The sequence below is a fragment of the Megachile rotundata genome, chromosome 12, assembly GCF_050947335.1.
Source record: "Megachile rotundata isolate GNS110a chromosome 12, iyMegRotu1, whole genome shotgun sequence".
Classification (NCBI taxonomy): Eukaryota; Metazoa; Arthropoda; class Insecta; order Hymenoptera; family Megachilidae; genus Megachile; species Megachile rotundata.
Genome location: NC_134994.1, coordinates 8,454,929 through 8,477,525, shown reverse-complemented (window position 1 = coordinate 8,477,525; position 22,597 = coordinate 8,454,929). Strand labels below are relative to the sequence as shown.

The following is a 22,597-nucleotide window of genomic DNA, read 5'->3' as shown; positions in this document are numbered from 1 at the left end:
GTTGATCTTTTGGCTGATGCGTTTGGAAGTTCTGGTAATTTGGTAACTGGGGAAATTCAAAATTTGATAACTAAGGAACTAGATGATTTGGTAATATGAATGTCACATAATGCAGTAACTAGAGAATGATTCAGAAGATCGTTGATTTAGAAGATTTTGGAGAAAACTAGAAAACTAAACAATTTGGAAATCTTGTAAGTAGGACACGAGATAAGTTACAAGTCTTAAAACTAGAGACTTCAGAAATTTGCTAATTGAGAGATTAAGGAATTCAGAAATTTGGTAATTAAGAAACTAGAGAATTCTGAAACTTGATAACTAAGGTACTAGGGAATTCTAGCATTTGGTAACTAGGGATCTTAGGAATTCTGAAATTTTCTAACTAGAGAATTAGGGAATTCTTGCATTTGGCAACTGAGGATTTAGGGAATTCTGAAGTTTGATAACTGGGGAACTAGGAATTCTATCATTTGGTAACTAGGGAACAAAGGAATTCTGAAATTTAGTAAATAGGAATCTAGGGAATTTTGAAACTTGGAAACTAGGGATTTAGAAAATTCTGAAATTTAGTAACTAGGGATGTAGGGAATTCCGAAATTTGGTAACTAGGGATGTAGGGAATTCCGAAATTTGGTAACTAGGGATGTAGGGAATTCTGAAATTTAGTAACTAGGGATGTAGGGAATTCCGAAATTTGGTAACTAGGGATCTAGGGAATTCCGAAATTTGGTAACTAGGGATCTAGGGAATTTTGAAACTTGGAAACTAGGGATCTAGGGAATTTTGAAACTTGGAAACTAGGGATTTAGAAAATTCTGAAATTTAGTAACTAGGGATGTAGGGAATTCCGAAATTTGGTAACTAGGGATATAGGGAATTCCGAAATTTGGTAACTAGGGATGTAGGGAATTCCGAAATTTAGTAACTAGGGATCTAGGGAATTCCGAAATTTGGTAACTAGGGATCTAGGGAATTCCGAAATTTGGTAACTAGGGATCTAGGGAATTCTAGCATTTGGTAACTAATGATCTGGGGAATTCTGAAATTTGGTAACTAGGGATCTAGGGAATTCTGAAAGTTGGTCACTAGGGATCTAGGAAATTCCGAAATTTGGTAACTAGGGATCTAGGGAATTCTGAAATTTGGTAACTAGGGATCTAGAGAATTCTGAAATTTGGTAATTAGAAAACTGGGGAATTTTGAAATTTTCTAACTAGAAAACTAGAAAATTCTAAAATTTGATCCCTAGAAAACTAGGGAATTCTGTAATCTGATCCCTAAAAAACTAAGTAATTCTAAAATTTGAGAACTAAGAAGATTCGCTAATTAAAAAATTTCAACAATCTAAAAAAAGTTGACGACTTGTACATTTGCAAATTCTAAATTTCAAAACCTGTAAATTTGCTAATTATCTAAATGAAGAAATTCAGCAATTTACGAACTGGAAAATTGAAAAGTATGTGAATAATGCGAATTAAGCGATCCTCAAATTTGCATATTTTTGCTTCTAAAAAGGATGCCTACATTGCACCGGAGTGTACCGGCAACTTTTAATTACCGGACTCGCGAAACGTCGACAAATTACTTTATTGGGCTGGTGAGAAAGTCTGCTGGGTTCCCCGAAGCCCGACGAGAAACGCGAGCTAATTTTAAGGATCGTCTTACGTATTCATTTTATGTATTTTCTACTGTTACCCGCGAATTGCATTCCACCTTTCTATCAGGCCCGATCTACGATGGATCGTTTGCATGATAGCATAACTTTGTGAATATTTCATTCGAATCACTTCATTATGAAGCTGTTAACGAGATGAAGTTTCGCGTTGAAAGTAAATTTTTGCAAGACCGAACTCCTTCGATAAAGATGTAGCAAATTAATTTAAGAGACGAGGACAACGTACTGAAATAAACGAACGATAAATGCTTCCATAATTAATTCGCAATTAATTGCGGTGCAGAATGAGTTAATCAAATAATTGTGTAATTATTGAATATTTATGAATTTAATTTGGTCATACTTTATTTGTACTAACGTTGATATAACGTATGCTCGCTTTATGCATCTGCTTTAGAATTTAATTGGCTGAAAGTAATTATTTGGAACACGTGGTAGAGGAAAAACATCAGAGGTACATTTTTAATTACGAAGAATATTTTTAATTAATTTGAAAGCAACGGAATTACTTCAAAAACGTGGGCTTTGTTTTCAAAAATAAATTACGAGCTGATATATTATTCCATGTTCAGTTTTACGTTCGATATCACCTCTCTCATCGGCCCAATAATTCTTATGTAAATGAAAAAGTCTTCGAAAGGAGACTTCGTTAAGAAAGTAGCTACTAATCACAAGTAATTACCTTCCGCGAAAGCTTTCTAAAAAAGGAAGTTCTTTCGTAGCAACAGACAACAATAGACTGATAGACGCGGCTGAATAAAATCTAACATTACCTTGCTATCAGGTTCGAACACGAGATATCGGCATGATAACCAGCACGCCGATCAAACAATCCCTGCAGCGGAGTCGATTGCAGATCGAAGAAATCGTACCTGAAATAAAAGACCAGAGCACATTGTTCGACGACAGGAGCTTGGACAAGCTGTACAGTCGCGACAGTTGGAGGTCCACCTTAACCCGCAGCCAACTGATGTACGAGGAAATCGCGCCCGAACCGAAAACGAGAAATCGTTTGTCAAGAAGCCCACTTCAGGTGGAGTCTATCCCTCCGATCAGTTCGAGATTGGTCAGGGACGCGAAGAAATACCGAGACATCGGCGTGAACACGAGAAACAAGCTGAAGGACCTGGTGCACAGTCGGTTCGTGATAGAGGACATATCGCCGGAGTTGAAGAAGGAGGTCAGGAAGAGATCGTTCGGAACGGGGACCAGTTTGGCCATGAAGGACATCCTGACGGAGGAGGACGTGGCGGTGATCGTGGACGATGCTCTGAGGATCTACAAGAGCAGCCTGCTCAAGGACACTGCTTCCAGGGGAAGCCAGTGTACCCTTGACCTGGTGAAGACGATCGAGAAGAAAGATCAATTCACGCAGGTCGCAGAACCGTTCAGAATGAGGACGAACGTGGGAGTGACGGTGAAACCCAGGGTGGCCGAAATTGGAATCGAGGTCAGAACTGGTCCAGGGACAAGAACCATCGCGGTAGGCCCGGACCCGTTAGCCACCCAATCTCTGTCGCTGCACTCGTTGAACTCGAGAAGCCACTCGTTCAACTACGGCGACAGCAACGCAAAGAGAAAAACCACCAGATCCGTCGGAATCATGGTTGATGATCTGGTGAGGACCACCGTGAAGAGCACAGACACTTCCGGTCTGACGCCCAAGAAACGGGAGTTCGGCACCTCGCCGGTTAAAAAGAAATTCACCGACGTCTCGGTCGGCGAGTCGGTGAAACCGCACATCTCCATCTCCTGCGCGGCCAACTATTGCGATAACTGTAAAGAGACCATCAAGAATCTAGCCAAGCAGATCGTCAACAACGCGGAGAACAATATGAATCATCAGAACGCGCAGAATCTTGTCTCGAGGATACCCAGGCCCTCGCATATACCGTTGAACAACTCGATTGATCAGAGGAGACAGTTCAAACGACAGGATACGTACACAAAGATACCGGCCGCCGGGGTCATACGATACGATGTTGATAACAAGGAACAGTATGACAACAGCAATCGGTTAGTAATTTTCCTTGACAAATTTGGTGCGGACGAGGATCGAGGGCTTTACTTTCTCTTGATAGGTCACTGACATTCCAATTTCATTTTTGTAGGATGTGGAGATATAGGAACTTGAGGATTTAGAAACTTAAAAATTTGAAATTTAAGAATTTGTAAATTTGAAAATTTAGGAATTGGGGATTTGAAAATTTAGGAATTAGGGGGTGTGAAAATTGGAAATTTGAAAATGAGGAAATTTAGAAATTTAGGGATGTGAAAATTGGAAATTTAAAAATTTGGAAATTTGGAAATTTAGGGATGTAAAAATTGGGAATTTAAGAATTTGGAAATTTGAGAATTTAGGGATGCAAAAATAAAGGAATTTAAGAATTTGGAAATTTGGGAATTCAGGGATGTGAAAATTGGAAATTTGAGAATTTAGGGATGTGAAAATTGGAAATTTGAGAATTTATGGAGGTGAAAATTGGAAATTTGAAAATTGGAAATTTGAAAATTTAAGAATTTGAAAATTTTTACCATATAGGTATCCCTTCACCAACTTACCTCAAGCTTAACAAAACACACAACCATATCAATAAATCTACCATAAAAATACTTCTAACAATATCAACACAACTATGTCAGTATCTAAATCTGCATAAAATTAAAAAAAAATGATTTATTATAATTATTTCAAATTATAAACCCTAGAAATTGCGACGTGCGCCATCTGTTACCGACAGGGTAGAATTTAGGGGTAGTTCTGTAAAAATTTGCGGAAGAACTTGACGTGAACGATCAATCTGCTATATGTATGCTTAATGGCTATCCAGCGCATGTCAGGGAATTGTTGGTTTTTTCCGACTCCATGGTTGCGCGTCGTATGCATCATAAGTGTTTTTACGGGGGCAAAGTACAGAGGTCAAATTGTAAATAGCGTACTTGGAGGTCAGTGACAAAGAAAGTGCACTTAAAATCCTCGTGAATTCGTTATGGTGAGCAAGTAAATCGTGTACCCGATCTCGACGGATCGATGCTGCAACAGCAGCAACAACACTCTACCCGTTTAGTTAACGATACCGAACTCGCCGAGATACCTTCCGCTCGTTTCGTTGAGAAAGGGTAATTGATTTCTTGGATCATTGTTTTCGCCCAATTCGTTTCTGCGCGAAACAAAAAAAAACATACATCGTTTGATTAATTTAATATATTTTGTCATTTGTATTGTAGTATCCAACAACTGCAAGGGGAGAAAGGTAAAGATGAGAAGTCAGAGCATATATTCACAGGGGAGAAACAGGCAGATAACGAAGAGAAACATGAGCTTCCAGAGTCTGCTCTATTCCAACCGATTCAAGAGAAACCCAGGAAGAAGGTTGAACCTTCAAAGGAAATGCAAGCCGCCATGAAAGTTCTCAATGACAGTCTCAAGAAATCTCCCAGTAAAAATATCTCCCATCAAATGAAGAATGCTATCAACATCATTCAGCAAGAGTGGTTTAAAATCTCCAGCACTGTGAATGCTAATCCTTTAGAGGTTGAAGATTATCTAGATTGTTTTGAAGAATGCTCTAGCTGTTTATTAGAGTACATTGTTAATATGACTGATTCAAGTGGAAATACTGCAATGCATTATGCGGTTTCACATGGAAATTTTGATGTTGTGTCCATACTACTGGATTCAAAAGTTTGCGACATTAACAAAGCAAATGTAGCTGGGTACACGGCTGTGATGTTGGCAGCTCTAGCTGAAGTTAGGAATTCCACCCATGCTTCAGTAGCCAACAGGTTGTTCCAACTTGCTGATGTTAATATTCGAGCAAAATTAGTGAGTATGATTGAATAATTCCATGTAGTTAATCAGTAGTAATTTTGTTTAGCAATGCACTTATCAGAAAATGTACTAAGAGGAAACTATTAAGCATTAAATTCATAGCAATCAGTATAAACTCTGATATCTTTTTCAGCATGGTCAAACTGCTTTGATGCTAGCAGTATCCCACGGTCGTAAAGATATGACTCAACTACTCCTTGATGCTGGAGCAGCCGTTAACATTCAAGATGAAGATGGCAGTACAGCCTTAATGTGTGCCGCAGAGCATGGACATACTGATATTGTGAGATTGTTGCTTGCACATCCAGACTGTGATCCATCTATTACTGATATAGATGGTAGTTCCGCATTAAAAATAGCGTTAGAAGCGGGCAATCGAGACATCGGTGTATTACTTTACGCTCACGAGCGCGTAAACAGAGGTACAAGTCCTTACTCGTCGATGAGACGAAGCAGTAGAAGAGGATCTAAACCGACAACACCTACTGGACCTTCTCCTTCGGCTCCAGTGAGCCCTGCTCCATCTCGAAGAGTTCATTCATCAACCACGTCCCTAAACACCTCAAAATATTCTTCTAAATAATTGACAATTACCGGATAATTTTTATTGATATTTAACGTTAGCAAATAATTTGGATTATCATTAACGATGTGCGGATAATATGTCGGATCAGGTTGGAGAAAGTCTGATGAGGTCGAGTAAAATCCGAACATATAAACCATATGTTTAGGGTACCCGTCCGAACCTCTCCGATTTTACCCAATCGGATTCGAGTCTGAAATTACCTATCCGTACATCCCTAATTATGCGAATAAGCAATACAATCAGCATCCCGTGTTTCCTATATTTATTGCTAATGTGTTTTAGTATTTATCATCGTTTACGATATTTTAAGAAAGTTCTAAAGACAAACGATCATGTTCTTGCCTAAATAATCCATTAGCCCCGATACATGCGTTTAATTTAAGACATCTATTTACCTGCTCAACTTTGTATACAATTATTCGAGAGAAGTTTGGAAATATTGTTTTGTAAAGTTAGTTTATAGAAAAGGATTCGTGCGAAACAGACTGTTTCATGATGTTAGTTTGTATAGGAGAGATTTGTATAAAGGGTGGAACTTTTTTCTAGGTGCTAAACAGTGAAAATGAAGTCACTTTTCATCGTTGACAAATTTTATACATTGTCACATCGGCAAACCTGACGGGCACATTCGAAATTTGATTCCTAAATTTTAGCCACTGTGAAAGTACAAAAAGAATGTCTTATACACGAAAACCAGTCACGGTGAAAGAATCAAGTAATGTCTTCCAACGATCCTGTGGCATTAAACATTCCAAAATGAAACGTTGACGTACAATCCGAATTTCTTACCGCTGACATTTTTTCTTACACTTACACTAATGTATTTCAGGCCTAATTTCCGTTAAATCTGGGGGATCAAACTGCATTAAAAGTAATTGTGTACTGAATAGAAACGGAAAGACATAAGACATCATGCGTATGTAATAATTTATACGGTGCACAAAGCGCGGGATTTATAATTCTCGCGATCAATGTTGAATTTATATACGAGAAATATTTGTAGAACCTTATCGATCGTCGTTCGATGTTAAAAGTAGAAATGTTATAGATGTGAAAGTATAAATATAATATCCGTGAACGATGTGAAATATCGAAGGGCACACAAGAGAAAAATTAACCAAGTTAGATAGTTGTTGAAATTTTTTCAAGGTACAATATATATTGTATGTACGTATATGGAAAAAAATACGAAGATGTAATTTAATTTCATTCCTCGTTTACGTGTGTCATCCTCGCGTTAGGAATTGGATATTTAAGAACGTTGAACGTTTTCTTATAATAGGGTTGTGAATATCTAGAAATAACGGACGTATTTAAGTTCAACATCAAAGATTTAGGTTAACGTTGTAATAAGTATTCCTATCGTTAAGAAATCTGTATTTAACATTAAGTGACAATTATATATCAAAGATATAGCACAGAATCAAGTAATAGAGCCGTAGGGATCTAGAAAGTAGAAGACTACTTTTCATTGTTTGTGCCTTTATATTTAACATACTGTAATTAATAATAAATTCAACAAGAAACAACTATTATCTTGTAATTTACCAAAAATTTATGTATATTTCATTGTAATTACGTGTTGAACTGAATTTTACTTTTTTTTTATAAAATTATATATAACTAATTTTCATAAATACATTGATTATAAATTTAAAATTATATGAAGTCTTATTTGAATAATCTTAAAAAATTCGTTGCTGTTTAAATTAACAAAAGAAAGTCAATTACCTGCTCTATGAAGAAGTGATGATGTTTTGACTGCAATTCCTCTTTTCTTCATTTAAAACGTATTATTATGTCAAATTAATACATGTTCACTTCAGAAATCTGTTAAATAATAGATTGATTAATTAATTTTGAATGAATTACATTAATTTTACTAAAAATATTTGAAAAATTTATACCGTATTTAAATTTAGACGTCAGGTCTTCCCGCTTCCGCAAACTTTTCCCTCCTTTTCTTCAGGTTTCCATTTTATCCCTATATTCTTAGTTCCAGAATTTAGGTTAGGTTGGTAATATTTGCTACACATCATAACGTGACGTTGACATATATCGTTACTCGTGTTTGATACGATCAACAATTTCAGTGACAGTTCTTTTTAATCCGCTCGTAATTCTACACGTCGACATAGTGTATATGCATCAAAACAATTTGAGTCTTTAAACGTATTTTATAAATTCATTATAACTTGAAATAAACAATTTTCTAAAGTACTTCATTTACCATATTCTAACTTTTGAGTTATTCTGTATAAATGTATTGTGTTACACACAGCTGAATAATAAAAATTTTACACACATTGTCAAAATAAAGTTATAATATCTGGTTTGATCTACTAATATTTTGTAGAATTTTCGTTACATAGCTCACTTATAATCTTCTTGGCTTTGGTATCTTAATCAACTGCCAAAATTGAGAATACAATGCGAAGAGCTCACTCAAGTAGGTGAACCAGTCTTAAACAAGTATTATAAAATATAATTGCTTTAGGTTTGATATAAATTCATTTCTGTGACAGATTATGCCTATGAGCCATTACCAACAACATCGAATCATGACAATTTGGAAGACGAGAATGAAAGAATGACAAATCATTTAAAGGATAAAATTCATGCTTTAAAGTCATTGTCAATTGACATCGGAACTGAAGTACAATATCAGGATAAGATGCTTCGTGGAATGGTGAATTACAAGTCATAACAGATTGTTAATTACAAGTATTTCAAACTATAAATACATAGAGCAAATTTGTTTATCATCACAGGATGAAGATTTTGAAAGGACAAGTGGTTCATTAACATCTTCTGTTGCACGTGTTTTACGTTTATCTAAAGGAAGTCATAATTATTATATTTTATACCTAATCTTATTTTCTATAGTTGTATTTTTTATATTGTGGGTAACAGTGAAGTTCTTTTAACTGAAATAGAATTAATAAGAAGCATAGGAAGTAACTCATCCTCATACTATTTTGTTAATAAATTATGATTAAGCTATTTATTGAGCTTTATGTATAAAGTTATATATACACATTTTACATTACAATGTACATAAATCAAATATAAGTGTAAGAATCATTAGGAATCATATTTTATGTTAAAGGGATGTATTTGTACATATATATATATACATGATGGACCAGTAAATATTCGTATTTTAATTACTTCTATGGTTACACTAAAGACATATAGAAATCGGTTAATCCGCGTTGAAAGAACCATATGGCAATACTTCTCAAGTATTACATAACCAGTTCGTGAAATTTAGACGTCTAATATAGTGATTATTAAATTTGTAAATATTGAAAAAAGACATGAGACCGTTGTAAGTTAATAAATTTAATAAAGTGGAAGTATTGCGTAAGATATGTCCGCATTTTTAACTTTATATCAATGCGCGCTACAAGGACAATACCACTGGTGCCATCGAATGGCGAAGGATGGTAACAGTTAAATCGAAAATTGGGAGAAACTTTGGAATACTGTCATCCCACGAAATATATTGCAGACAGCAAAAAATCAATATTAATAAATACATAATAAATATATAGCATATTAATCAATAAAATCAATATTAATTGAGCTTTTTCGAAAACGGAATAAGTGGTGCCATCTCTCCGGCGAACAAGATGAACTACACACTTTTGAAACCGTAGTTTAATTAGTTCTCATCTTCTACCGCTAGATAGCGGTGCATACGCCAGAAACACATGTTCCATTTTCGTAAAAATTCAATTAATATTTGCCGGACATGCAAAAATATATGTTTTTAAAAATATACGTCCATAAGGTTTATAAAATAAGACAAACTTCTTCCTTTCCTTCTTTTTCAATCTATCTAAATTTGTCATCTCTTCAAAAATGTAAATTCGAATATAAACGTACAATGCCCAAAGCACATGCACAAATAAACTATTTAGTGCAATAATAAAATTTTTTAAATCATCTCCCGTAAAACGGAAAATAACCAGTTATACAAGTTGATGCTGTCGACAATGTCACTCTTTCGATTGTATGACAAACAATGCCAACACTAACCTAACCTAAAGACTGAAAGTACACGTGCAGTAACCTCATAAGTGGATGATACAAAGAAGTGGTTTAATACACAAATCAATCTGCAAGATATTACAAAATGAAGCTAAAAAATTTGCGAATAAATCCTCTGAGTAGAGTTCAGAAGGATAGGGACGAAGCAGTTGCAAGCACATCGAAAGATGAAACACCAGAGGTTATTTTACCATCTGAAAGCAATTTTAACCACATAAAATGTAAAGCAGTTCGATATAAAAAATGTCAGAAATTGATGAAAGAAAAGGTGAAGGCTAAAAAAGAGGCTCGGAAGAAAAGAATTCAGGAGGGTGGTCCAAAACAAGTGCCTCATACTATTGAAAGTTTGAGGGAAAAAGATGAGACTACAGTCACTGGTGACATTGATGATGAAGAAAATCAGGAACTCAAAATTGACTTTGAACATGATGAATTTGCATCCTATTATAGGCATGATTATGAACCTAAGGTTTTAATTACTTACGCTGACAATCCAACAAGGAAAACTAGAATTTTTGGTGTTGAATTGACAAGGATCATACCAAACTCTATTTCATTATATAGAAATCGTTCTGGAGTAAAAAAGATGGTTAAAAGTGCCATTGCTAAAAATTTTACTGACATTATTGTTGTTAATGAAGATCAGTGCAAACCTAGTATCCTTTTAATACTTTTATATTCATCTCTTTTTATTTTGTAATTGATACACTGTAGTATTTTCCTTATAAAGTTTCTTAGATGGTATGTTAGTTATTCATTTACCTGATGGACCAACAGCATACTTCAAACTTAGTAATGTTAAAATAACACCTGAATTAAAAAGGAGTCACAAAGAAATTACTACCCATAGACCAGAAGTTATTTTAAACAATTTCACTACACGTTTGGGTTGTACAATTGGTAGAATGTTGGGGGCACTATTTCATTATCAACCAGAATTTAAAGGGAGAAGGGTTGTAACATTTCATAATCAAAGAGATTATATATTCTTCAGACATCATAGGTAAGGTTTTGAGCTCAGATGAAGTAATTAAATAATTCACACTATGACATATGTTACAGGTATCAATTTGATTTCAATAAGAATAAACCTAGATTGAGAGAGTTAGGACCTAGGTTTACTTTAAGATTGAAGTATTTGCAACATGGAACATTTGATACTAAATATGGAGACTATGAATGGCTTATCCAAGGAAGAAGACATGACATGGAAACTAGTAGAAGGAAATTCTTCTTATAGGCATTTGATATAAATAATTTTAGGGACATGTTATTTGAAATTATTTATAACGTTTTTATGAGAAATATAAAAATTCCTGTTTATTAAACTTCTGTGAAATGTCAATTTGTAACAAAGATACTAAAGTTTGCTTAATAATATCAATCAACAACAACCACAATCACTTTTGTTGAATTGTTTTTGTATGTAGGTGTTTAACAACTTTAGGTTTAAACTGCTCATAAGCTGTGTCCGTACGTTTTAAAACGTACACTGCAGCTTGGAGACCACCTATATTTACACCTAACATTTTTGTTACCCGAAACAGGTCTCCAGCAGATTGTAAAGCCTAAAAATGGAATTCTAATTGTAATTATACATAAACTATTAAGCAAAAGATTTTGATAACGTACCGTGTTAAAACTACGTCTATCATACGTGAGTAAAGCTGCTCGGCCTGTTGAGGGTTTCATAATTCGTCCCAGTTCTATCAGAAATTGTTTATAGAGTATTCTGTTGTCTATCATTCTACCACTTCTTTTTCCGAATGGCTGTAACAGTGAATGATGAATTAAATATAAAATAAAGTGTACAAATGTAAACCTGAGTATTTCATTACCATGTCTGTAATAACAATATCAACACATGAATCTTTCAATGGTAACTGTTGTACACTCCAATGCATCAAATCGATTTTACACCTTGTGCAAGATGTATCAACATTGGATTTTGTTCTGGCTATAGCTTTTGGATGATTATCTCCTCCAAGAACATAAGATTGAGTATAAACCAAAGTTGCCTAGAATTTTCAGTTACATCATATCTAATACAAAATTGTATCGCATATATCATAAATATAGAAATTTAAACTACCTCTATTGGTATAGAGCCACCACCACACATTGGATCAATTATTACATCCCCTGGGTTAGGATGAGTTAACCGTAACAAATTGTAACATATAGTTGCTCTAAGTGTGGTTGGTCCAAAGCATGTAATATTTCTACGGTGCTTAGATTCATGAGTAACGCGTAACTGTGTTACCAACTCATCTGTGTATAATATACCATGTATCATTTTTTGTAAACCATAAAAATTCATCAATTTGTATTATACTTACTGTTAGTTACTTTACAAACTACTTCTAAATAATATGCAGATAAATCTACAAGCCAAAGGTATTTATCTTGTAATTCTCCTCCTATAGCTCTAGCAACATCAGCAGATTCGAATGTGTGTTTACCAGTTCTTTCACATGTTACTCTGTATCTTAAAATTTCATCTTCCTTGGCATTAGATGGATCTTGACCTCTTTTCTTTACCCTTTGAGTTGCAGGGAAAATAGTTCTATCTTCAAGCTTACGATTACTTTGTGCCAAAGTATACTCTTCACTAGTTGGATATATTTTTCCACGAAAGGCAGTAACAGACTTCCAAGCATTTAAACATTTTTCTAATTTCATACCATTGTTCACACTATCTTTAATTAGCTGTAAATCAGTCTCTTTAGTAGTTCCAACAAACTCAAATTTTCTAACATCTGCCACTATAAATATGTTATCTATTGATCTCATCTCTTGTATCTAAAATCATAGTTTAAGTAGGATAGTGTGCTAAACACAATACTTTTCTTAAAACAGTCAAGTCAAAAATAATAATACTTGCGCAAATTGATTCCAACATATGTTAACAAATATTTTTCCTCGTTCTTTAATAATTTTAACATTTTTATCCAGGATTTCTTTGCATTCATCTATCGCTTGCCACTCGAAACCTTGAAAATTAGAATATTTTATAGGTTACACGAAAGAACCACGTGTTCCAGTTTATAATCAATAGGGAAACACGAATCTACCTGTGTCGACAGTCATCGCTATCATAAAAACATTATCATTATTCAACGACTCATAAAAGAGCTTCTGCAAATCTGATTCATTGTCCATTTTCGTACCGAATTATATTTAGGTAATTTACGTTGTAACTTATACACGTGCAAATTATTGTATACTCCACGAACACATGATTATACACGTGACTAATGTCAAACGAATTCCACGTGTTAGGTGACGCAGGAGACTGTGCCGAAAACATTTAATTAAAATAGAATCACCTAATTAGTACGCTTTATCGCTCGTATATTTTCTTATCATTCAAATACATATTTTTATTTTACCTTAAATTTAATTATAAAATAAAACACTAAAATATCATTGAAAATAGAAGCGGATTAGAATCGCTATTAGAACTGTCAGTGTTAGAAAATGCGAAAACGCGAACGTTTTTTAAATTCCCAAGTGAAAGGAAGCAAAAATCGCGCGGATCTTGGAATGCGTTTTTGCGCAAAACAAAAGAATACCTCTTGGAATCGTATGCCCTCCTGATACAAAATGTCAATTTTGTTGAAAAGTTTACAAAATTTCTAACTATTGTGTAACATAACAACAAACGTTTATCAAATGCATTGCACAAAACGGGAGAAGCTAGTATACGTTGCAAAATAAACAACAATTTTCATGATTGTAATGGTGTAACGAGTTTGCGTGTAGAATGCAACTATGTGCAGCACGGTTTGTACGTGTGTGTCTTATCAGCTCGCTGTCGAGCAGAACATTTTATATAAAATCATTTTTATACTGTTAATTATAAAAATATGTAAATGTAATTACCATAAAATTACGATTAATTAAATGACGTAATTTAGGCATAGTTTTTATATTTATTTTTATTATTTATTATAATAATTAATGTATTATTTGTAGCTATGTTTTTGAATAAAATTTAGACAAAAATTTTGATTAAATAAAATTAATGACACAAAAAATATTAAACTATCATTAAAATTTTCATAAAATATTAGTTTAATTTAAAGAGGTATTAATTAACAAAATATTTAAATAAAACAAAGATTCGAGTATAAATATTTTTATCAGTGCTTATCGAACGACTGTACTTCGAGAATGTTTTCTTATCGATAACAGGAGAAATTCATAAGTTATCGAGCCTCTTTAAAAAAACGTAAAATTTGATGCAGAATGAAACGTTATGTTATTTAACGAGCAGCAATGAAACGCTTCTTTTAAAACCGCAAAGAGCGGCACTAAAAAGAGTACTTTATAAACTCGATTCCTGAGTTTAACGATCCTTCTATATGGGGCATGAATATTCACGAAAAGCATGAGTTGACGTTCGCGGTTACCCTCAATTTAATTCTCCGTATGGATACCTTGCAAAATCAGTTTCTGTACCTCGCACGATCCTGTCAATCTAGTTACTCAACCAATATGACATTAAATGGTTCAAATTGTAGTTATTGAAACTATTATTACAATTGTTATAAATGTATATAATGGGGAGATCAGTATATGTTATGTGGAAATATGAATTTATAAATTTTTAGATTTTTGGATTTTTAGATTCTTAGATTCTTAGATTCTTAGATTACTAGATTTTTAGATTACTAGATTCCAAGTTCCCTAGATTTTTAGGTTTCTAAATTCTAAGTTCCCTAGATTCCTAGGTTCCTAGATTCCAAGTTTCCTAGATTTCAAGGTCCCTAGATTCCTAGATTAACAGATTCCCAGATTCTTAGATTCCAAATTCCCTAGATTCCTAGATTCCCAGATTCCAAGCTCCCTAGATTCCTAGATTCTTAAATTCCAAGTTCCCTAGATTCCTAGATTCCCAGATTCCAGCTCCCTAGATTCCTAGATTCCCAGATTCCAAGCTCCCTAGATTCCTAGATTCTTAGATTTCAAGTTCCATAGATTTTTAGGTTTCTAAATTCTAATTTCCCTAGATTCCAAGTTTCCTAGATTTCAAGTTCCCTAGATTCCTAGATTTCCAGATTCCAGCTCCCTAGATTCCTGGATTCCCAGATTCCAAGCTCCCTAGATTCCTAGATTCTTAGATTTCAAGTTCCCTAGATTCCTATATTCCTAGATTCCAGGTTCTCTAGATTCCAGGTTCTCTAGATTCCTAGCTTCCCAGATTCTCAGATTTCAAGTTCCCTAGATTCCTAGATTCTTAGATTTTAAGTTCTCTGGATTCCTAGATTTGTAAGTTATTAGATTTGTATTTCCCTAGATTCCTACCACCCAAATTTCAATATTCCTAGATTTCTACCGCCCCAAGTTTCAACATCCCCATATTCCGCCACCCCAAATTTCAATAATCCCAAATTTCTATATCTCAAAATTCCACATCCGCATATTTTCATATCCCAAATTTCCTGTTCCTCCACAATTCTCATATCCCTAGATCTTTCTCATATCCCTTTCTCATACCCCAATATTTCTACACCCCATGTATATTTCTATACCCCAAGATACTTCAAGATCTCTCTATCCGTAGATCACTATACACATATCATATCTTTGGGTCACGATTAACCACTCAACTCGACTGTTAACCACATAATTAGCACTAGTCTCTAATTAGAAAGGTACCTAGGTCTCTCATTGTCGGTATTTTTTTAATGATATCGTATTTAAAATCGCAATAGTTCTCACCTGAGGATCGCTTGAATCTGATTAGAGTAATGCACCTACTTATCTTATTATGGCAATTGGTAACAGGTGTCAGTGCTCTGAGAGTAGTTAATTACTTAATTACATCATGGAAAATTCCGAGTTGTATTATACTATTTCCGTTCGTTTCCATGATTGCATTAAACGCATTTTGTAAAGATAATGTAGTTTGCCTGTAACATTTTTGAGTAAGATATGAATGTTATAAAGATATTACACTTTGCCTATCACATTTTTAAGTAAGATATGAATTTTATTTTCATATGAATAAAAATATTACAGGCAAAGTGTAATATCTTTATAAAACGCGTTTAATGCAATCATGGAAACGAACGGAAATAGTGTAAATTTTAAAAATAATTTTACAAATAAAATTCAACGAATGATGACGTTTAGTGACGTTCAAAGTTTTTATGATATTAGTATAGATATTGTGGTTACTGGGGATTGATGATCCACAAGAGATTTGTAATAAAAATTTTATTTATTGTCGTCAGTAGGAGTAAATTATTGTTGTCAGTTACAGTAAACAATATATGGAAGTATGAGATATTGTTTATTTCAGGAAAAATCAAACTGAGATGACTATAGTAAAAGAGGGTGGATCAGCAAGTAATTAAGGGCAGGGCCTCGCAGTAACTGTGCGTGTACACTAACACGTGGCGACTATGTATTAAACTATGTATTAAATATTATAAATTGCAAGGCAGAATAAATGAGCAAATATCATAAACTATTATGTGATATAAATTATTAAATATGATAAATTACCCCTCAGTATAAACTACTAATCACTATAAACTACCCCTCTGTATAAGCTATTAATTACCATAAGCTACTAAACAGTATAATTGACCAAATATTATAAATTATTAAATAATATGAACTATCAAATATCATAAACTACTAAGTAGTATAAATAACCAAATATTATAAATTATTAAATAATATCAAGTACCAAACATCATTAACTACTAAACAGTATAAATGACCAAATATTGTAAATTATTAAATAATATCAAGTATCAAACATCATAAACTACTAAGAAGTATAAATAACCAAGTATTATAAATTATTAAATAATGTAAACTATCAAACATCATAAATTACTAAGAAGTATAAATGACCAAATATCATAAATTATTAAATAATATAAACTACCAAACATCATAAACTACTAAGAAGTATAAATGACCAAATATTGTAAATTATTAAATAATATAAACTACCAAACATCATAAACTACTAAGAAGTATAAATGACCAAATATCATAAATTATTAAATAATATAAACTACCAAACATCATAAACTACTAAGTAGTGTAAATGTCCAAATATTATAAATTATTAAATAATATCAAGTACCAAACATCATTAACTACTAAGTAGTGTAAATAACCAAATATTATAAATTATTAAATAATATCAAGTACCAAACATCATTAACTACTAAACAGTATAAATGACCAAATATTGTAAATTATTAAATAATATAAACTATCAAACATCATAAATTACTAAGCAGTACAAATAACCAAATATCATAAAAGTATTTATACTAATTAGTATAAATAACCAAATATCATAAATTATTAAATAACATAAACTACTAAACTTCATAAACTACTAAGCAGTATAAATAATCAAGTATTATAATCTATTAAATAACACAAATTACCAAACATCATAAAGTACTAACCAATGTCAATTACCAAGTATCCCAAACTACCAAAAAATACAACCTAAATATCATAAACCACCCTCAGTACAAACCACCATCACAAGTACCATAAATCACCAAGTGTCATGAACTATAAATCATAAACGAGCTATATCATAAACCACCCCCAGTATAAACCAATAAATTAACACCGACCATCCCGCTACCAATTTGAGGTAATTTTTCCTCAAATAAATAATTCACATACCCAAATTGTGTCTCCCAAACGAAAGATTAAAGCTAAATAAGAATGATATCTGACGTACACGAATTGAATTATATAATTTTCATTTATTCATAGAGAATCGTCTGGTATCCTGGATTAAACGGATCATTAAGGTGGTTGCAGGTTAAGGGGGTGGTTTCCATCGCGAAAGGTGGCAAATTCGCGGAGGCGTCTGCATCTAGCTCGGGTCATTTCAGGTCGAAAGTTCGTCGGGCCATACGTCTCTATACATAGAAGCGATTTCACCCCTTCCCCTTCATCGGTTTCCACCCTTTCTCTCTTTCTCGCACATCCTGTCCCGCGGACTGACAGCTGAAGCCAGAGCTGACTGAAATATTCATCGGCACAAGGCGAACGAGGCGCGACCGAACGTCGATCTGTCAACCTCTTTGACTATATAAATATGGACTGCCATCGAGCTCGTGCGCGTTAGGTATATAGATTTATAACTGGGGAGAATTTGTTTTTAACACCATCAATTACAATTAACTGTACGTTGTTTGACTACTGATAAATATATATTGTTTACTGAAGGTCTTTAGCGATTTGTTAACGGTTTGAAGTTCAAGATATTGTTTCTTTAAGGGATGTTATTTTTATGGAAGACAATTTTTCTTGTCGGATTCAAGTTTTGTAGATATTTGGATATTTTTATTTATCTTATTGTGGTGAAGTATGGGAAATTAATGGTTTTTTAATTTTTATTTTCTGCGTTATCAAGTTTCTTTTTTAGGTTCCTATGTTTTATATTTCAACTTACAAATTTAGAAATATAGATATTTCAAGTTTTCTATATGTTCAAATTTCCAAGTTATCAAGTTTGCAAAGTTCCACATTTCAAAATTGTATAACTTTTTAGATTTTCAAACTCTTATGTTCCCAAATTTTCAAGTGTCTACATTCTCAAATTTTAAATTCTTTACATCCCGAAATTTTTAAATGTTAAGGTCTCAAATCTTCAAATTTTCAAATTGCCTAAATTATCAAATCACCAAATCACCAGTTCATGAAATCACCAAATCACCAAATTACTAAACCCCAAATCCCCAAATCCCCAAATCACCAAATCACCAAATCCTCAATTCCCTAAATCCCCAAATCACTAAATTCCCAAATCTTCAATTCCCCAAATCCCTAAATCACCAAATCACCAAATCACCAGTTCATGAAATCACCAAATCACAAAATTACTAAACCCCAAATCCCCAAATCACCAAATCACCAAATCCTCAATTCCCTAAATCCCCAAATCACTAAATTCCCAAATCCTCAATTCCCCAAATCCCCAAATCACTAAATTCCCAAATCTCCAAATTTTCAATCTTCAAATTTTCCAAATCTCTTAATTCCCAACTCTATAAATTCCCAAATCCCTAAATTCCTAAACTTGAAATTTTCAACTCCTAAATTTTCCAAATACCTAAATCCCCAAATTCCAAAATTCTCAAATCCCCAAATCCCCAAATCCCCAAATCCCCAAATCCCCAAATCCTCAAATTCCCAAATCCGTAAAATCCCTAAATCCTCAAATCCCAAATTTCCCAAATTCCCAAATCTCCAAATAAAAGATTTAAAAAATCCTAAATTGAAACCTTGGAAGTTTCTCTTGAATTTCTATTTTCTCTCTAAAAAAAAAGCGTATATAGTTATATCGTAAAAAAAATTTGAGATTCACTGGTATACATCGTGATATGGTGCTTTATGTTTCAGCACACGTCAGTCAAAGTATTATCAAGGGATTACATTTCCACGGATTCCAGAGGACGACAGATTATCAGGTTCGTCGAGAAATTTAAAGAGACTCTGCTTTTGCATTGTGAAATGTATATACTAGAAATGCATTTTACAATTTGTCATAATACTTTGTGGGAAACTTAACTCTTTATTTACCGAAACCTAACTTCTATATTTGACGTTATTTATACATATATAATGTATTTTTTTATTTTTAAATTATATATGTGCAAGTTTTATTTATTTAATTTGTTTCTAATTTTTATATTTGTTAGTTAGTGAATTGTTAAGTTTTTGTTCTAACAAAATTTCCATTTTATAATTTTTAGAGATTCAAATATTCTATTTCTAAATTTTTATATTTTTAAATGTTGAATTTTTAAATTTTTATAGTTTTAAAACTTCATTATTGAAATTTTTTAAATCCCAAGTTCGCAGTTTTTAAATTTTTTATTTCTACATTTTCAGTTACTAAATTTGTTAACTTCTAATGTTCAGATTTCAAATTTTCATAATTCTACATCATCTACTCCTATATTCTCGTATTTCAATTTTCTAATTTTCATCCCCTAGCTTTCCAACTTGCTACTCTCTGATCTCCGCATCTCCAATTAATAAAGTTACTAATTCTCAACTCCTAATTTTCAAATTTCCTAATTTTCTACCTCCATCTCTCAAACTTCCCACTCTCCAAACCTCCACATCTCCAATTAATAAATTTACTAACTCCCAACTTTCAAATTTTCTAAATTTCAACCCCCAACTCTCAAACATCCCACTTGCTAAACCTCCACATCTCCAATTAATAAATTTACTAATTCTGAACTCCTATCTCCCAAATTTTCAAAATTTCAACCCCAACTAAGCCTTCCTACTTTCAAGCTTCCAAATCCACAAATTCAAACTTCATCTTTCCAACCTCCAAAATGTTCAATTTTCCAAAACCCCCCATCACACACCTAGCACCGTTATCAAATAAAACCACAAAACTCTAAAACACCCCAAAGACCCTCACACCACAGCACTATTACACTTGTACCCCAAATTGCTAAACGCAGAACTTTAAAACCTTACTCAACTAAAATTAACTTCATCCACTGTCCCATTTTAATTTCCATCGAACTTAACCAGTTAAGTGTGTTTGATAACTATATCCGTCATGAAGAAGTATAATAAATTATAATATGTTTAAAAAGTTTAGAAGTCAAGACGAAATGAAACAAGCAAATAAAAATGATAAATAATTTGAGTTGGATTCATGACTTCCTGAGAGCTAATTCATAAGCAGTCGTTTGATTAACCAGTTAAGTGCATTTGACGACTATATCCGTCATGGAGAAGTATAATAAATTATAATATGTTGAAAATCTTTAGAAGTCAAGACGAAATGAAACAAGCAAATAAAAATGCTAAATAATTTGAGTTGGATTCATAACTTCCTGAGAGCTAATTCATAAGCAGTCGCTTGATTAACCAGTTAAGTGTGTTTGACGACTATATCCGTCATGGAGAAGTATAATAAATTATAATATGTTTAAAATCTTTAGAAGTCAAGACGAAATGAAACAGGCAAATAAAAATGATAAATAATTTGAGTTGGATTCATAACTTCCTGAGAGCTAATTCATAAGCAGTCGCTTGATTATCGCAACACACACTGGTGCACGCTTTGCAAAAAGATCGCCACAGTTAACTGGTTAATGTGTGCCGAAAGGCACAAAATCATTGAACCACCCATAAAATCCATATTCCGTTTATGCATGCCCCCATAAAATTGAATTCTCGCTAATCACGACGATAATAGGTGTACATCAAATAGAGAGGGGACAAGTGGAATGTTCTGTATACGAATTTACTTTCGGATGGTTGTTTGTTGTCCAGGTCGCAGGGGTGGCAGAGGGTGGTTGGCTAACTAGACGGCGAATTAAGCCGGCACTCCGAAATGCTTTTAAAATTTAAATAATGCATCGTTGCCTGACCCGTCTCGCGGCACCGGAATTTCTCATCGTCTCTGCTCGTTCGTGCCTCCACCTGTCGACCCTCGTTGCCGAGACTTTTTGGCAGTTTTTGAGAAAACACCGGCCGTCGCTACCTGTTAACATCGACGCCGGCCAAACGTCAGCCGGAAGGATGCCGTTCGTCTGCGAAGGATGAAGGAAAAATCAAGAAGAAACTTTCTGTTGGATTCTGTGAGGTGTATCGTGCGCGTCGCAGATAGATAAAAACCGGATTTCCAGTCCGGTCATCTTCGGTAATTAACGTTGAATCTTTTATGAAGTATAACGCTTTAGCTGTGGCTCGCGTGTCGATCGCATCGGTTTCGAATGAAATCTGATACACGTACGGTGGTTGTTTTATTTCTGTTGCTGGGTTGTAAAAGATTATTGTTAATTGGTTAGGGGCAGTTAATTGAGATCTTGGGTGGTCGATTTGTGGTGGGATTTTGGGGTTTGTGGTTGTGATGTTGGGGATTTGGGGTTTTGGAGAGGTGGAGGTTTGGTGGTTTGGAGGTGGATTTGGGGGATTAGGGATTTGGAGGTGGATTTGGTGGATTGGAGATTTGGGATTGGGAGATTTGGGGATTTAGGGAATTGGGGCTAGGGAATTAGAGATTTGGAGATTTGGGAATTTGGAAATTTGGGAATTCGGAAATTTGGAAATTGGAAAATTTAGGAATTGGGGGATTTAGGAATTGGGGGATTTAGGAATTGGGGGATTTAGAAATTGGGAGATCTAGGAATTGGGAAATTTAGAAATTTGGAAATTGGGAAATTTGGAAATTTGGAAATTTGGAAATTGGAAAATTTAGGAATTGGGGGATTTAGGAATTGGGGGATTTAGGAATTGGGGGATTTAGGAATTGGGAGATCTAGGAATTGGGAAATTTAGAAATTGGGAAATTTAGAAATTGGGAAATTTGGAAATTGGGAAATTGGGAAATTTGGAAATTGGGAAATTTGAAAATTTGGAAATTGGGAAATTTGGAAATTGGGAAATTGGGAAATTGGGAAATTTGGAAAGT

General features: G+C 33.7%; 4 protein-coding genes and 1 long non-coding RNA gene across 12 annotated transcripts in view; 4 read left to right on the top strand and 1 right to left on the bottom strand.

The window, feature by feature from the left end:
* Window positions 1–7,622, top strand: part of Kank (KN motif and ankyrin repeat domain-containing protein 2 kank) — a 75,550-nt gene extending 67,928 nt beyond the window's left edge. For all 5 annotated transcript variants that reach the window (XM_012279830.2, XM_012279831.2, XM_012279832.2 and 2 more), the window contains 3 exons: window positions 2,460–3,691; window positions 4,904–5,501; window positions 5,641–7,622. In XM_012279830.2, the coding sequence (XP_012135220.2) occupies window positions 2,460–3,691; window positions 4,904–5,501; window positions 5,641–6,090 (2,280 nt within the window). In that variant the 3' untranslated portion in view covers window positions 6,091–7,622. The remainder of the gene's footprint in view (window positions 1–2,459; window positions 3,692–4,903; window positions 5,502–5,640) is intronic.
* Window positions 7,623–8,364: 742 nt separating this feature from the next.
* On the top strand, window positions 8,365–9,246 carry Bet1 (blocked early in transport 1). The gene is made up of 3 exons (XM_003700824.3): window positions 8,365–8,542; window positions 8,619–8,782; window positions 8,865–9,246. Exons 1-3 carry the CDS (start codon window positions 8,524–8,526, stop codon window positions 9,018–9,020), a joined length of 339 nt encoding a protein of 112 aa, XP_003700872.1. The 5' UTR covers window positions 8,365–8,523; the 3' UTR covers window positions 9,021–9,246.
* Window positions 9,247–9,971: 725 nt separating this feature from the next.
* Window positions 9,972–11,970, top strand: LOC100879954 (putative ribosome production factor 1). Its single transcript, XM_003700823.3, has 3 exons — window positions 9,972–10,805; window positions 10,888–11,152; window positions 11,212–11,970. Exons 1-3 carry the CDS (start codon window positions 10,235–10,237, stop codon window positions 11,387–11,389), a joined length of 1,014 nt encoding a protein of 337 aa, XP_003700871.1. The 5' UTR covers window positions 9,972–10,234; the 3' UTR covers window positions 11,390–11,970.
* On the bottom strand, window positions 11,417–13,675 carry LOC100880781 (tRNA (guanine(6)-N(2))-methyltransferase THUMP3). Of its 4 annotated transcripts, XM_003700916.3 has the most exons (8): window positions 13,542–13,668; window positions 13,224–13,444; window positions 13,030–13,142; window positions 12,489–12,951; window positions 12,242–12,420; window positions 11,988–12,167; window positions 11,782–11,919; window positions 11,417–11,717 (listed from the first exon to the last, which is right to left on the bottom strand). In XM_003700916.3, exons 2-8 carry the CDS (start codon window positions 13,309–13,311, stop codon window positions 11,550–11,552), a joined length of 1,329 nt encoding a protein of 442 aa, XP_003700964.2. In that variant the 5' UTR covers window positions 13,312–13,444; window positions 13,542–13,668; the 3' UTR covers window positions 11,417–11,549. The 4 variants fall into 4 exon arrangements, with proteins under 4 accessions (XP_003700964.2, XP_012135209.2, XP_076393924.1 ...); XM_012279819.2 differs by having other exon boundaries at window positions 11,442–11,919; window positions 13,034–13,142; window positions 13,542–13,675; XM_076537809.1 differs by having other exon boundaries at window positions 11,442–11,919; window positions 13,542–13,673.
* A 4,457-nt stretch (window positions 13,676–18,132) lies between these two features.
* On the top strand, window positions 18,133–22,039 carry LOC143265528 (uncharacterized). The gene is made up of 3 exons (XR_013040145.1): window positions 18,133–18,274; window positions 19,552–19,619; window positions 21,457–22,039. It is a non-coding gene; the product is annotated as an uncharacterized LOC143265528 (long non-coding RNA).
* The last annotated feature ends 558 nt before the right edge of the window (window positions 22,040–22,597 follow it).